The following is a 16,533-nucleotide window of genomic DNA, read 5'->3' as shown; positions in this document are numbered from 1 at the left end:
AATTTACTTAAAATATAAAAGTAATAGGATTTTATGTATCAATAAGGAAAAGTTAGAACAAATACATCATGGTTTTAATATTTTTATAATTTTACTCTTTAAATATTTCTGATTTTACTCTGACACCACATGCTCTCTCTCCCTCTCTCTCTCTCTTTTTTCTCTAGTTCTTCTTTTTTCTCCATTCTTATTCCTTCCTTCTTTATTATTTCTCTGCCGTTGCTCCGCAATTATTCCGCCGTCGCTCCGCCGTCGTATCACCGTCGTTTGACCGTTATTTGAGATTTAAATCATCGATTTTGTAATTTTTATGATTTATTTTAACTTAAAGACCTTAAAAAATGGATCTTATAATTTTTCAGTTTTCAGATCTAATAATCTGTCGAAAAACGATTTTCATCAGAAAAAATAATTTTCTGCAAAAAAAAAAAAACGATTTTTTGCCAAAAACAGTGTCTGATTATTATATCATTATCACATCATTATCATGTTGTTATCATAACACTGCGGAAAATAAAAAAATTTCTATAGAAAATAATGCTTCATTATCATATTATTATCATAACATTATCATAATTATCATGACGTACTTTATCATAACAGTATACTATCATAATATTATCATAACGTACCTTATCATAACATTATCATGACTATCATAACTATATCATAACATTTTATTATACCTTATCATATTATTATCAAACGGTATCATATTATTATCATCAAATTTATCATACTGTTATCATAACGTTGTTTATCTTTTATCATAACTATATCACACTATTATCATAATTGTATCATACTATTATCATAATCGTATAATGTTATGATATTGATATGATAATCATCATATAGACATGTTAACGTTAATGATACCGAAATGATAATCAAGCACTTTTCTTGATACTATTATTATCATACTATTATCATAACTATATAATATTATGATACTAATATGATAACATTATGATACAGATATGCTAACGTTAATGATACCGATATGATAATAAAGTATTTTTTTTGACAATTTTTTTTTGCAGTGCTATGATAATGATATGATAATGTCATAGTGATACCAATATGATAATCAGACGCTGTTTTCTGCAGAAAATCGTTTTTTCCGTCATAAAATCGTTTTTTATACAAATTTTTAGATCTGAAACTGAAAAAATTAAAGAGCAATTTTTATAGATCTGAGAATTAAAATAAATCGTAATGATCACCATGATCTAAGAAAAAAATCGCGAAAACTAAATATGAAAGAACGGTGGATTGATGGCAGCGTAATGGCAGATCGACGGCGGTGTGCTGGCGGAGCGACGGTGGATCGATGAAAAAACAGCGGCGGAAACAATTTAAAAGCAGAAAAGAAAATGAAAAGGAAGAAGAAAATGGAGAAGAAGAAGAAGAAGAGAGAGAGAGAGAGAACAAAAATAAAACACACGTGTTAGAGTAATAAAAAAATACTAAGAGTAAAAAATAATAAAAAATAAGTATTATTATAATAAAAAAAGAGTTTAGAGTAAAAAAAATAAAAGTACTAAAAAGGTGAGGTATTTTCTCTATCTTTTCCTTATTGAGGCAAACAATACTATTATTTAAGAAAATGGAGTGTTTTCTCTAATTTTCTCTATAAATGCTAAGTAATACAAAAGGAGAAAATTGTAGCTTTTATAGTTTAGAGTATGATGCTGGTATTTGATTTAAGAGATGAAATGTTTCGAGAGATATCATTGGCTGCTACCGGATGTTATATGAATATCAAAGCATTTCTGGTTGCAGTCATCATTGATTCTAAGGATATTACTGGTGAATGGATGCATTCAGCAACTGTTGCAAATGAGTTGATAGAAAGTACATATGTAATTGAGTTCAGAGATAATATTACGAATCAATGCAGAAACAATATGATTCTTTTACGCGGTCCATATGAAAGGATTTGTGGTCATAGGCGTGCGGAGAGCCTTGCATTACTTGACAAAGTTAATGCTTCTTCAAACCGGTGAGCTGCGACTTTTAGGAAAGAAGATTGCATAGTGTCATACTGCAACATGCAACTGAGGTAGTTTCTGTTGAGCATAAGATTTAAAAGATTTGTTTGTTTATTTTACTTTGATCATGTCATGTTTCTTATTTTGAATTATGATGCAATGTAGACTCAGGACCAGGACGCACGCACGCACAGCTTCGCTAATGCATATTCATGGTGCTGGAAATCTATCTTTATATAGAGGTTGATGAACAAATAGTTGTGCAATATTCTTTCATATTTAAAATAAAATTTTAATGATTCTTGTTTTAGTTTTTATTTCGTACAATGATACGGATATAGTATTTATAAATCCTAAGTAATTAAGGATATACAAACCTAATTAATTGAGCTAAAAAAACGTAAGCTATGTTGTACTTTCTGCAGCTACATTCAATAAATATAACTTTTACAGTTAGTAGAACTCTGTAGACCAATTGGGGAGTATGGAAATAAAAAACACATACAGATGTAAGCATGCTTATGTATGTATTATATACAATGATCGTCCTGTCATGCGATTTCCAGGTCAATCAATCCCCCGATGTTGTCGTTCAACTCTCAACTCTTACTGCCGAACTCAGCAATTTATCTCCTCATGATTTGCACTTATTCTACTCCTGCTAAGAGAATTAGAAGCAGATTAGTATTTGTCATGTGCAGAGTTATCTGTGCATCTTTGGTCATGGCAGTTGAACAGTTTCTTCATGTACCTGTGTAGGACCTTCTGCTGGCGTCTCCGCTATTCTTGCTTCTGATTTCTCATTTGAATATCTGTTATCGAGAAAAGATAACCATGTTAGAATGTAGAACTTCCACGGTACAAAACGAAACTACAGTACAACACAAATGAGTGGCTCTCGTAAAGACAGGCCTTACTTTTCTCAATATTACATTTGTAGATATTAATATCATATACCCCACAAATAAGCATCAAATAGAAGATTTAACGAAAACTTCTTTGGCAGTGTAACTTCTCGGACCACAAAAAAATTGTGGCTGTCATCCAACTCTAGTATTTCTAAACCAGAATTTAATTGAGAATCGATGAGAATAAGTGACAGCTAAGACAACACAAAGACATCTTTAAATTTCCCTGGTTATGCAAAAACATAATTGAGAAATCACATACGCAGTTGTGCATACTGGGACCAATTTAGAGTATATGGAAGAATGAAAAGAGAACTATTTTAGTGAATCAAGTCATCCAGCCATTCATTTTCATTACGCTGGACATGAAAATTCAGAAAAACAAGAAAAATTCGTAAAAAATACTTACGTTGAAAGTATAGTCACCCAAATAAGCTCTACACAATCCACCCAAAGAAGCCTTTGCTCTACTGGAATTACACCGTATGTGATAAGATGAGCAAATGGCCAAAGCTTCCACCCAGCCTGCACAATATACGGCATCAAAAAAGTTAAACTAAGTCGTAAGCATGAAAAACTGAAACTAATGACAAGATGTACAAAAAGAAGTTTGACGCCTTAATTAATCTATAAATTAAGCATTTAAATGATGCATGACACGCGCGAAAAAGCTGAAAATGAAACGTCAAGGCTGAACATAAAGAAATTGTTTCGGCTGATTGCCAATTTTCCACTTGAACAACAAAGTCTATAGATTTGATTTGAGACGACTACTGCAAATGCAGAAACAGATATAGTAAAAGCTAGAGATGATTTTGCGAATTACAAGCCACATAAGGACTAAGACTAGAAGGTTAGACCAAAATTTAGCAGTAGAGTCAATATGAAAATGCATAACTATAGAGAATTTTTCTTACAGTCAGCATCGGCCTGAATGTAGCCTTCAGTTCAGAAAAAATGCTTGCTGGGGATTCCAGACGTAGGAATCCCAGCATCGTAAAATAAATGCTGTTCCAAAGTGCTGCCCACAAAGTTTGGTCAAATGCCACTTTAGCAGGAACCACCCACCAATCGTGGAATGGAAATAGCTCCTGGAAAACAGATAAAACAGATTATTTATGCGACAAAAATGAGCTTATTCAATCCAAGATTAGCTAATGTAATAAGTATGAAACACGCAACACAGGAAAAACATTAAGACAATCACCTCACAAAACTGGTAATAATAATGCGAAAGGGAGCCATGTAATGTAAAGCCAACAAGGCCTGATCTAAGCATTCGCGTTCTGTCAAACTCAAAGAGTGGTTTACCTTCGCAGCACTGTAAAAGTTACGAAACAAATCAACAAATGTAACAAACTACAACACAAAAGATATCACTACTTTTATCTCGCAACAATTTCTAACCTGAGCGATCCAATCCCCTAGAGAGTATACCACTCCGCTAATCATCATTTTTGCTAAAACTGGGTTCGCCTTAAGAGCTTCCTCATAAGCACTCCAGTTATGTTGCGGTGCGTATCTCAGAATCTCCAAAAGGGTCCATCCCTATGAATAAAGCAAACAAATGAGGCATATGAGATATGTGACATCAACTGATCAACAAATCAACTCGACGCTATCTAATCACTTCCTTGAACAACTGCAAACCAACAATTCAGACACCCATGATTGCACTTCTCCATTCTAGATGATCAACTAGAATAGATCACATATTAAATCACATAGTATGACAATTCACAACACATCTGTCACCAAACAGGCACCTTATTCAACTCTCACTAGCTGCAAGAATCAAATTTATGCCATCCAACCACTCAATTACTCATTCATATTTCTAGTATTGACCAAAAAATTGCATGAAAATATGGTTGTAGACTTCACTTATAAACATATCATCTTAACATTTTTTGTTCAGAAAGCCCCTACCTTTAAAAAAAACTTATCTTTCCGGTCCTTTTATTTGTCATTTTCGCGAATTTAATGCCCTTTATTGTGTTTTTCCGGTCCTTCTACTTATAACTTCTTTTCTTCTAAAAAGGAATGAAAATCGCACAAATGACAAGCAAAGGGTCCGGGAAGATAAATATTTTCGAGATAGGAGCTCCCTGAACAACGTGATAAAGTATAAGGACCTCAGGACGGATTTTGCCAATCAAAAGTTTATAAACAGTTATCAAAACAGATTTGAACAAAAACAAATTCCACTTATAAACTGCTTCCATATACTTACATGCCAGTAATCATGATCAATAGTAAGCAACTTGGTAATAGCAAAAGAGCCAGCAGCAAGAACAATAGTAGCATTTATAGTCCGATCAATCAATCTATCCATTTCCAATCCCCTTCTAATTTCACCATTATCAATACCCGAACCCGAACTCGAAGCCGAAGAGAATCCCTCAAAGGACAATTGCCCTTCACTACTTGATCCAAAGCCACTAACTTGACTCCCCAATTGATCAACTATTTCACTCTCTACTTGACTCATAATAACCATCCCTTCTTGTTGGTCTGTACTGTCTTCACTGTTAACTGGTATAACATCAAACTCTTCTTGAGCAACCGAGTTTAAAACCCAGCTGGTGTAAGATTTCTGTTTGTTTCTCGAGAAAATATTTGAGCTTTGAGTGAATTTTGAGGCGAAATGAGAATTTGAAGGGATTTTTGGTGTGGGTTTTTTGGATTTGGAAAGGGGTAGGAGACTGTGTGGGGAGATTGTGTGGAGAGAAGCCATTGCTGTGGCTACTGAGTTGAGATTGGGAGAATTTGAACTGAGTTGAGCTGACCGAGTTAACTAACGAATTTTCTCCAAGTTTTGAGTTTGGGACAGGCTTGTGCTTATGTTGGTTGGTTCGCGATCTAGTGTGGTAAGCATATGGAAATATGTTATGGATGAACGGTGGACATAAAGTAGTGAGGGTCGGTGAAGCATCTAACGGTTCAGGTTTATCTGATGATGAGACTGTTATATACTATTGTGAGATGCGAGGCAGATGAATTTATCCTAGTTAGAGTACAAGATTTTTTTAGATGATGAATGCAGTCCACATAAGAAAGGGCGTGGACAAAACAAAATCACAATCCAATCACCCAATGACAACCAATAAAATAACAACCAAAAGAATTAGTATAGTGGGTAATTGATTCTAGGGGTCACTGTACTTTTCAAAAATTGTAAAATGGTGACCGAACTTCAAAACGTAACAAAATGGTTACTAAACTTTGAAATATGTGATTTTGGAAGGTTTTTAAGTGTTTAACGGTCAAATTATACATGTGCAGTAATCAAATTTTGATTATTTATGAGAAATAATACCTTATATTTCATATATACATACAATCAACAAAAAATCGACTCGAAATATTTTTCTTCAGTGACCAAAAATCCTTCTATCTTAACATAACCAAATAGTACAGTAACTAAAATGTTACATATTGAAGTTCGGTCACCATTTTGCAATTTTTGAAAAGTACAGTGACCTCCAAAATCAATTATCCAGTTTTTATTCTAAACAAAAATAATAATTGGCTTTATAAATTGAAAATAAAAATTACTTACAGATACTGTTTTTTCAGAGTAATTGATCCTGAAGATCACTGAACTTTCGAATTTTTTCATTTCAGTCACTAAACTATCTTTTTTCATTTCGATCACTGAACTTTCATTTTTTTTTCTTTTTGGTATTTCAGGCCAAAAATATTTAGGTGGCAGCCGGAAGTTGACATGTGACATCCGGATTTTACAAGTTTTACTTTGAAAATTTATCGCACATACATAATTTCACTTTGAAAATGACTTTTTGGATCAAATAATCCATATATGGCAACTTTTAAGGTTAAAAAAAATTAATTCCGGCTGCCACCTAAGCATTTTTGTCCGGAAAATACCAAAATGAAAAAAAAAAGTTCAGTGATCAAAATGAAAAAAATAATAATTTAGTGACTGAAATGAAAAAATTTGAAAGTTCAGTGATCTTCAGGATTAATTACCCGTTTCATTTTGTTTTGATAATTTTTTTCCATATAACAATATCTAATACATTTTGTACATAGCAAAAAAATGGTGATTGCAAATTAAATACAAAATAATATAAATATTACATATATTAATGACAAGGATTAAAAATAATGGACAATTAGTTAAAACTCAGCTTCTCAAGTTTATAGTCTGTCCACAAGATTGTTAGTACACGGGGTCCAGAAAATGGGTTCCACGTAATTGTTGACTAAAGAATTCATGCTTATTTTTCCTTGGTAACGAAATTTATCAAACCATACAAATATTTAAGGTCATGGTTAACAAGTAGATAATGATTCTTAAAGTCATGTCGATATTTTTGTTTGTACATCATATTAGAAGATTTTATATTATTTAAAACTTAATTTATATTAAAATTATTCAAAATAAATATTATATTGATTTATTTGAATTAACACAATAAAAAATAGCTAATAAATATTATATTAATTATTTAAATTAACAAAATAAAAAAATTAAAATTGATGAAAACATAAGTTAATCCTTGCAATGACTATGTTGCCTCCAAAACAAATCATCCTCTAATTCAAATACTTTGAGTGACTATTTTATTAATATTGGTGTATTCGATACTAATTTATCAGATTATTGATGTAAAATGCTAATAATTTCTTAAATTACGTAAAATTATTTATATAATTTCTTATACTATCAGACTGTCAAGTTAATTATATAATATTTTTACGTAATTATCTTGTAAAATTATTTATGTCAGGTTTTTATGTTATGTTTCATAAAATTATTCATGTAATACTTTTATATTATTATCTCATAAAATTATTTATCTAATATCTTTATATTAATTTTAATATGTTTATTATAAAAACATAAATATATTTTAATATCATTACGTGTAAAATTAGTCTATAATTATTTAATAATTGAATATGCCCACAAATTATAAGTATTAAATTGTAACTTAATCATATTATTATATTCATAAAGTGAAATTGTGAAAGAAAAAAATCACCATTTTTTATAAAAGAAGATGAAAGATAGTCACGTAAATGTATTTAGGTGACTATATTGAAGATGGGGAGTCATCAATTTTCATTTTGATAACTCCCATTGGAGATGACCTAGTTCACAAAGAAGTATAATTTTTCGAAGTTTAGTTCGCTTTTTTCATTCTACGTTTTGATAAAAAAAAATTACTTCCCTTAAAAAAACTCTAGACAAATTCTACTTCTAGTTAAACTGATGCAAAATATAATTATATATTTAGATTTAATTAGCTTAGATAGTAATTGAAACTATTATTATCAATATATATATTTAGAGAAATTGATAATTAAACCAAAATCCAATTATTGTTTTCATGCATGGCAATTTTTTGTATAATTAACTTCTCGGAAAACATATTTTCCACAAATTATATAGTTTTGAATCAAGTGAAGTCTACATCTATCTAATCCTAAAATTTATATATTATTTAATTGGTTGAAAGATGAACTAGCGGTGGTCACATCGGTTTGGCAACCGATTTAGAAACCATGGTTTCTTTTTAAAAAAAAACTGGCCAAGTGTCGCATGTGCACTATAAGATATTTAGATTTCTAATTAAAGGAAAAATTTCAGAATAGAAACCATGGTTATTGTTTGATTTTTTAATAATGGGTATCGACTTGTAATCCTGGCTAATCCTAAGTACATATGGTTATCAATGTTGCATACCAATTTTGGGTATCAATTTTTGTAATAGAAGAAGTTGTGGAATTTGCAAATATAAATTGAGCTATTTTTTAGTATTTCTCTCTTCATGTTCTTGCACCTTAAGCACTATCTTTCAGCCATTACTTACAAGTTAAAACCAAATTAAATATATAAAAATGTACTTAAAGGTTGGTTTTTTCTTTCGCTTTCGATTTCTCAGATGGTATGCATGTTTTAACTTAATTTAGGCTATGTCAGTTTCTCTAAGCTTTCCCGATACATTTTCATTTAATCTAATATGATTTATAATGCCAAAGACGCTAATCCGTTAAAATGAGCTTTCAAGTGCATCTCATGTTAATTCAACAAATTTACTCGACAACTTAACAATTTGTTGTTGTGTTGACATAAGAATGAATCTAAAGCATGGACTCTAAAAGGTAGCCTCTCCTTCTGCTGATGGATCCCATCCCGGAGGCTCGATATTTGGCCAGTCACCGCGGCATCCTAATCTTATATACAGCCTCTTCTTATCTTGAAACCAAATCAAATGCAACCAAACATTGAAAACAAATTATTACTTTTTGATTTAATGCATACTTTGAAGTTTCCAGCACATGCAACCACAAGGAGCATTAAAATTTTAAAACACAGCTCACTGTCACTCTTCCATAAATGATCAAGTACCAAAACTTCAATTCGGTATGAAACTGATACAAGAAAATCACTCTTTATTTGAAGCGACAATGTCTTATCACTTTCTAATTTGATATGGTCATCAGATGAAACATATTTTAAGAATACACTGACACGTCGATTGCCATGTCAATCATTATATCAGTTACCATCCGATGAGATGTCTTACATAACGACATGTTCTTAGAATATGTTGCCACTGATAGTCACATAGACTAGTTTTAATATGAAAAACATTTGAAGTGCTTTGACTTGTAATAAAAATTTAAACTTTCGTACCATTTCGATACGAACTGACGTTTTGATACAAATTTGAAACATAGGACAAAAGTTTGGAGCATGTAATGGCATGGGAGGATGCAAGGAGAAAGAAAAGCAGTGTCATCATGTACTTGGTTTGACTAAGTTACAGAATATATTTTCTTTCATTGAACCTTAATGATCATTTCAAACGCGATAAGAAAATAAGGTGAAGTCATTCCAAGAATGGAAAAACACGCACATATTTAACGATAAAATGAATGCGTACCTGTAAGTTTTTTATCTGATAGGATTAACTGTTTGAGGGCACTCAAGGATGCTTGGGCAGCACTTTTGACATTATCAGCACTCCATCCTTCAATCTTGACAGCTACATCTGCATTGGAGTAACCCTCTTGAATACGCCTTTTTCCGTCCTCCTTTGCATCTGCAACCAAATATAACCACACAAATATGTTACTTGTTTACAAACCACGCAAGATTCTTTTTCCTTTAGTTCATAGTTCATATTCATCAATGTTTGCTTTTCTTCTTTTTCTAATTGCAAGTAAACACTTAGAGGTTTCTAAATCAAACAAAATAATTTTCTTCATACAAGTATATAAAAATTTAGATATAAGCATTTTTTTCCTTTGAGCCATAAAACCTCAAACACGAATTTGTAAGCATCATTTCCTGAATGTAGCAAATCAACACGTGTGTTGCAATTATAAGACGAAATGATTAATTAATTGAATTCAAGAACTGAGCTCTCATCTGAATTCAATATTATTCACAAATCATTATCTTGTTTTTATGTAATTAAAGAGCGACTTAAGACTTATATCAAATAAACAAGTTATTCAATTAATCAACTTAAGGTGTTTTGGGTAAATGCCAGATTCTCCTTAAGACCATTTTCAAATGATAAGAAATTATTTGGAGATTGAAATCACAATTTCTACAGCAATATTTGTGCCGAGAATATAAACAGAGTAATGAACAAAAGGTCAAGTTTGAGCTACCTGTTTGCGACAACCAGATAGTAAATCCTGCATAAAGATGTTGCCATTTATCAGTCCTTCCAGAAGCTCCCTGCCTCCCTCCTAATGTTGAAACAACAGTTCGAACATGACTGCAAAACCATCCCATCCAAACCAAGGAAGAAAACGATTATGCTTAGCCAACAATAAATGAAGTTGACAAACAAATCATCTTGCATAACTACCTACTCAGGCTTTCTAATATAGCACTTTCTGCCTCAGCTACAGAATCCGGACCTTCAGCAACCACCCCTGGAATTGATCACACTCATTAATGTGCTGCAAGATGGTTACACAAGTCATTTGAAGTATATGGCGTGATGTTTCCATCTACGGCCATTTGATCCTATCAAATAGATGGCTAGAATAAGGAATTCACACATTAATATCCCTTTACTTCAGAAATATCCAAAACAAAATTGCATTAAGGATGAAGCCGGAATAAGAAGATTAATATGGTAGAATGGAGGTTTTATTCTTAAGAGACTACTAACACTCCCATGTTTATTTAACTTAACATTTCTAATGTCTTCATTAAATTCTTTCAAAGGTACAAAAAATCTCAAATAAAAAACAAAATATAAATGCGATGGAAATCCAAATTCCTACATTTCTTACCACTTATCCTTAATGACTAAAATAAAAAGAAAATAAAACTTAAAATTATCTTATTCCTTTTATGATTGTAGCCTTCTGTTCTACTTTCTTCCTACAAAAGCCATCCTAAACAGAGCTACTAGAAGCGATTTAGCAATACGCTACAGTAACAAAGTTTTAGTGTTCTACAAACAGCAAATCTCATTATACTCACATGAATCAATTGTTTGCTTAGCAAATGTTTCCAGCAACTCCTGTGTATCTAGAGGTGTATACCTGAAAAATATTATCAGTTAGCTCTTAGTGCATATATTTACAGCCAGAATCGAATAGTGAGACCCTAGTATTACCATTTAGGATGAGTAACGCTATCAAATACAAAATTCATATTGTAGCCTGGATCGTATAAAATGATAATAAACTGAAATCAGAAAGAAAATGGTCCTTGATTACACATATAGACACACAGAGGCAAACTATGTTGAACAGAAAAACTTGTCGAATTCTACATAACATCGTTTCATTTCTATTCACAAAAACGCTTATGCAACTCCAAAATTTTATATTTATAATCTACTCTTGCAAAAATATTACCTCCCCATTTTCTTTTACAGTATTTTCTCCAATTTCGTGCAACATAGCACACATATATAAACTATCCAAGAAACTAAAAGAAACAAGAATCAAAATGAAGACAGATTAATACCCAAGAGCCACAGCAAGTTTGTTGGCAACTTTTTGGTTAATATCAGTCGAAGGACCGACAACGTAGATCGACGTCCCTTTAAGAAGCTGCACTAGCCCAGCTGTTAAGGATTCCCATGACTCCACAATGTGAGGCCATTTCAACTCGGGATCCTGCTTCGTCAAGTTAATAACCAGTTGATCATCGTCTATATACCTAATTTGAAAACAAAAATTACAAACAGCGCCTAAATGCACGAAAAATCATCAACTCTCGCGTTTTTTTGGTATTTAACATAATCTTTTTTTAATTTAGGCATAAAAGTACACTAACATTTCAACCAAAAAAAACAGCAAAACAGAAACATAAAGAATCACAAACCAGATCGTTTCAGCAGGCTTAATTTTATCAAAGAGACTATTAGTTTCGATGAGAGTTGTGACAGAGCCTAAGTTTTTCACTTTGACAATTAAGGAGGAGTCATCTGAATCCACAACTATGTCTCTTGTACTAACATAATCTTGACTTCCAATTGCTAATCTTAGTTCCACCTCTGATGGTCCATCATTAAACTGCAAAAAAATCAAGAAAAAAAAAATTACGCACTACTAAGAAAAAATTCGTAATTAAAGACGGAACAATAAAAATGGACGGAAGGAGTTTACTGGCTTCCAAGTCCGATTTTATTTTTAATTTATTTTTAATTTTTCGAACGCTCGGGCTTGAAAACTGAAAATTTAACTGTAAAAATGGACGGAAAGAGTTTACTGGCTTTCAAATCGAAGCCCAAGAAGTTTACAGGCCGAAGGCCGGTACCTCATAATGAGTGGCAGTGGAGATACAGCTGGATAAGAGAAGAGTGTGTCTACTGGAGGGTTTGGATAATGTGGGGATCGGAGAAGAGGGTTTAGAAATGGAAGTGAAATTGGGGTTAGTAATGGAAAAATTGAAGTTTTGAAGAGTGGGTTTAATGGGGTTTTTGGTGAGGGAGAAGAGTGAGGTGGGTATTGAAGTGGTGGACATGTTTTTGCCTTGCTGCAACTGGATGTGGTTCATTTGGTTAATAACAGAAAAACTACCCAACTCACTGAGTTGGGAAACAAAAGAATCACAGAAATGTCTAAAAGGGAAAAGCATTTGCAAATATACCGTTGGGAGTGGCGTGTGAAAACCGACCGAAATTAATTTTATTATTAAGATAACAATCTTTTTTTTCCACACCAATTTTTTTTTTTTAATTTTTATATTTTAATCATTTTTTAACTTTATTTATACACTTTTATTATTTATACAATAAAATTAATTTTGTTACATATTAGTCCAATAATATTTATTAATTATATTTTATAAAATAAAATATTTTTAAATAATTAATTTTTTAATTATTCATATTATTTAAAAACTTGATTTTTATTAAATTACTAAAAAGAAACATCACATTAATTTAATTATTTAAATTAACACAATAGAAAGACTAAAATAAGCGAATATATAATTTAATCATCACAATTACTATATTAACTCCGCTAATGCTCTATTAAGGCATTACGAAGTTCGATATTATTATTTTTATTTTTAATCTGTCTATGTCCCGCGAAAAATTGTTAAAATCGCATATTAGCATATCCATCATCGTAGTACATTTCGTTCCTAGATTATCGTCTCATAAAATAATTTATGTATATTACCGTCTCGTAGAATTATTTATGTAATGTTTTTATATTCTCGTCTCGTAAAATTATTAATAATATTTTTATATTATTGTCTCATAAAATTATTTATATAATCTTTTTGTGTTAATTTCAGTAATTTATGGAAACTAAATGATTTATCAATTAATTTAAAAAAAAAATACAATATTTCTTATTTGCAGTTTTTGGCCTAATCGAGCAGGCACCAAAATGATAAAACATACAATTACAAGTTTGAGATGTTCAAACAAAATTTGATTGACAGTAATGTCATATCTTAATGCAACTTTTGCCATAAACATGGTGAAATCCGAATAACCATAAACGCAAGTGCTAATGCAACTTTAGAATAAAAGCATTTAACATTTACTAACTCCACAATGAAGAACCAAAATGACAAATTTTATTATGTTTAGATAATCACTAATCAGATTCAAATGGGTATAAACAGCAAAGGCAGATAATTTATTAAGAAAAATTTCAAACATTAATTTAATTTTCATCTTAAACTTGCCGTACAGAAGATTTAAGGTGAAAATAAATTTACATAAAGAAAAACAGAAACAACAGCAGAATACTAATCCAATCTCTACCACATTCATCATTGTAGCATCAAGAAAACGCAATCCTGAGACTATTATTGCAATCATAATTTAAAATTAAAAACACTATAACAGGTTTAACTAATTACTACCATATAAAAAAAAAAAAAAACAGATATCTTAAATCATCTGCTCAACAGAAAATACCTCAGTTGCATGTCTTAGTGCACTTTCGCTAACTTCGCCCTGCAGCGATGACACTACACCATCTCCTCTTCGAAAAGCTGCACCTCTGTATCGCCATATCGAAGTTTAGGCAGTTGGTAGAAATAGCATGTTTGATACATCATTGCTTCTGTCAACCAACGCTAAGCTCTCCACATGCGTATAACCACAAATCTTATAATAGTAGTATCTATCTTTACTGCTCAAACCTATCAGAATTTTTATGTCTTCATTCTTTATATTATACAAGGCTGGGCATTGTCTCGTATATAAAAACATCAATATTTCACCATTATCTCTAAACTCAAACATATCTAAATCTTCCTCTCCAGCGTTTTCCAATTGTTGCCAACTTCATCCATTCACCACTATTATACTCTTTCATCACCCATATATCTGACTCGTATTCATGATTTTGATGGATGACTGCGATTGATGATTCCCCAAATGCTTTCATTTGCAAAGAATACAATTGAACATTTTCCAAACATTTAGGTAGTGATATCTCTCGAAACATCTCATCTCTCAAGTCAAACACCAGCACCACATTCTTTTTTCTTAGTAATTACAAGGCAATGGAACCTGCCATCCACGAAAGCTGGAGTTGTCATACACGTATGCGTATAGTTGAGAGCAACATTACTATAATTTTTCCAAGAATACGAGTTTAGTGAATAGAGAACCACATTCTTAATACAGTCCCCCCAAAATTGAGCCAGTAACAATTTGTAATCGTTGGTTCTTGAATCAAACCCAAACCCCATTAACTTTTCAGAAATCGAACAAAGAAAAAGAAAATTAGGTTCAGGTATCAGCAAATATTTTCTAATGGAAGGGTTCCAAATAATCAACTTATGTGTTGTGGATCCATAGTTTCTGTAGGCATAACAGAGGCAGACAAGACCATTATTAGAACCAACCACATGCACATCATAGACGTTGGCTGTGTTGAAAAGTGGTTGGAGAGACAGGTACTCGTCGAAATCTCTGTTGTCGAAACGCATAGAGTATTGGTAGTTAGGACTATTAAAGTGGAGCATAAAGATGTAAGCGTCGTGTTTGTTTGACGCGAAAGTAGAGATGAAATCAGAGCTTTTGATGATAGAATTCCATAACTTGCAGACACAAGTGAATTTCAGAACAGATTTGACAGGCAGTTTGCTCAATATTTGAACAACAACCTCTTCAGGAAAATATTCACAAATCTGAATCTTTTTCATTTCGATTTCTAATTCACAGAAAGGGAAAACGAACGAGAGATTTGCAGTTATGTCAATCGCGTCATAATAACAATAAAAGGAGATTTAAAGGAGTTGGAGAGCCGTGGTGTTATAAGTTTAGGGTTAGGGTTTTTATCTAGGGTAGGGTTTTCCCGCTCCATAAAATAATATTCGCACTCCTTTATTCTGTAAATTGACTAAATTATCCTTCATCTCTTCTAACTCTCCTCTCATTTGATATAGAAAAGTTACGTCACTCTTCAAAATTGTACAAGTAAATAACAGCATAAAGCCAAAAATTATTGGGTAGATTCAGTTCACCACTTTATTTGTAAATTAAATTTATAACATTATAATACGTCATTAAAATAATGATACTATCGTAATATTACTATTTAAAAATATAAAAATGTAATAAACAAATTATAATAGTATCACTATTTTACTAACGTATCATAACGTGATAGGCTAGTGCTATGATTATCCAATCATGAATTTTACCAATAAAACTTTTTGGAATTCCATAGCCATCCACCATTGCTTGTGAAAGTTTGTCCATTTATAGGCAAAAAATAATTAACATTAGAGATTTTCAAATTTCAGAAATTTAACACATTCTACTAATAATTGTTTTTATAAACTTAATATCTAAAAGTAACTTAAATTGAAATACTCAAAAATAACTTTTTTTTACTTATTTGTTAAACTTATATAATTGGATTTGATTTATAAGATCAAGTTCACCAACCAAGTTAATTAGGTCAAAATAAATTGGGGTATTAGCGAAATAAATTTCAACGTTTCACCTTTTTAATGGTTTTAAGCCTAACAATTAAAATTTTATGAAACAAATTCTAACCTTTTCAATTTTCGCAAATTAGCCCAAGTTCTAATTCCAGCCATTTTGTCATCTTTTTACGGCTACAAGTTGCAAAAATATGAAACGTTGGAATTTTATTTGTAAAATTTTAAAATATTGGGATTAATATACAAATAA

General features: G+C 31.5%; 3 protein-coding genes across 4 annotated transcripts; all 3 read right to left on the bottom strand.

Annotated features, from left to right (window-relative positions):
- Positions 1-2,400: 2,400 nt before the first annotated feature.
- On the bottom strand, positions 2,401-5,731 carry LOC126669441 (uncharacterized). 2 transcript variants are annotated; one of them, XM_050362904.2, is made up of 7 exons: positions 5,136-5,731; positions 4,310-4,450; positions 4,110-4,223; positions 3,820-3,993; positions 3,312-3,427; positions 2,746-2,806; positions 2,401-2,655 (listed from the first exon to the last, which is right to left on the bottom strand). In XM_050362904.2, exons 1-7 carry the CDS (start codon positions 5,637-5,639, stop codon positions 2,647-2,649), a joined length of 1,119 nt encoding a protein of 372 aa, XP_050218861.1. In that variant the 5' UTR covers positions 5,640-5,731; the 3' UTR covers positions 2,401-2,646. The 2 variants fall into 2 exon arrangements, with proteins under 2 accessions (XP_050218861.1, XP_050218862.1); XM_050362905.2 differs by having other exon boundaries at positions 2,401-2,652.
- A 3,147-nt stretch (positions 5,732-8,878) lies between these two features.
- Positions 8,879-13,010, bottom strand: LOC126670127 (probable inactive shikimate kinase like 2, chloroplastic). The gene is made up of 8 exons (XM_050363791.2): positions 12,675-13,010; positions 12,240-12,430; positions 11,880-12,074; positions 11,388-11,449; positions 10,762-10,828; positions 10,559-10,668; positions 9,823-9,981; positions 8,879-9,131 (listed from the first exon to the last, which is right to left on the bottom strand). Exons 1-8 carry the CDS (start codon positions 12,993-12,995, stop codon positions 9,031-9,033), a joined length of 1,206 nt encoding a protein of 401 aa, XP_050219748.1. The 5' UTR covers positions 12,996-13,010; the 3' UTR covers positions 8,879-9,030.
- Positions 13,011-14,846: 1,836 nt separating this feature from the next.
- LOC126668190 (F-box protein At3g07870-like) lies at positions 14,847-16,095 on the bottom strand. The gene is made up of 2 exons (XM_050361401.1): positions 15,987-16,095; positions 14,847-15,544 (listed from the first exon to the last, which is right to left on the bottom strand). The coding sequence occupies exons 1-2, from the start codon at positions 16,093-16,095 to the stop codon at positions 14,847-14,849; spliced, it is 807 nt and encodes a 268-aa protein (XP_050217358.1).
- Between the last annotated feature and the right edge of the window lie 438 nt (positions 16,096-16,533).

Source organism: Mercurialis annua, linkage group LG2 (assembly GCF_937616625.2).
Source record: "Mercurialis annua linkage group LG2, ddMerAnnu1.2, whole genome shotgun sequence".
NCBI classification, from domain to species: domain Eukaryota; kingdom Viridiplantae; phylum Streptophyta; class Magnoliopsida; order Malpighiales; family Euphorbiaceae; genus Mercurialis; species Mercurialis annua.
Note: the sequence above shows the minus strand (reverse complement) of the source record. Positions and strands in the feature narration are given on the sequence as shown.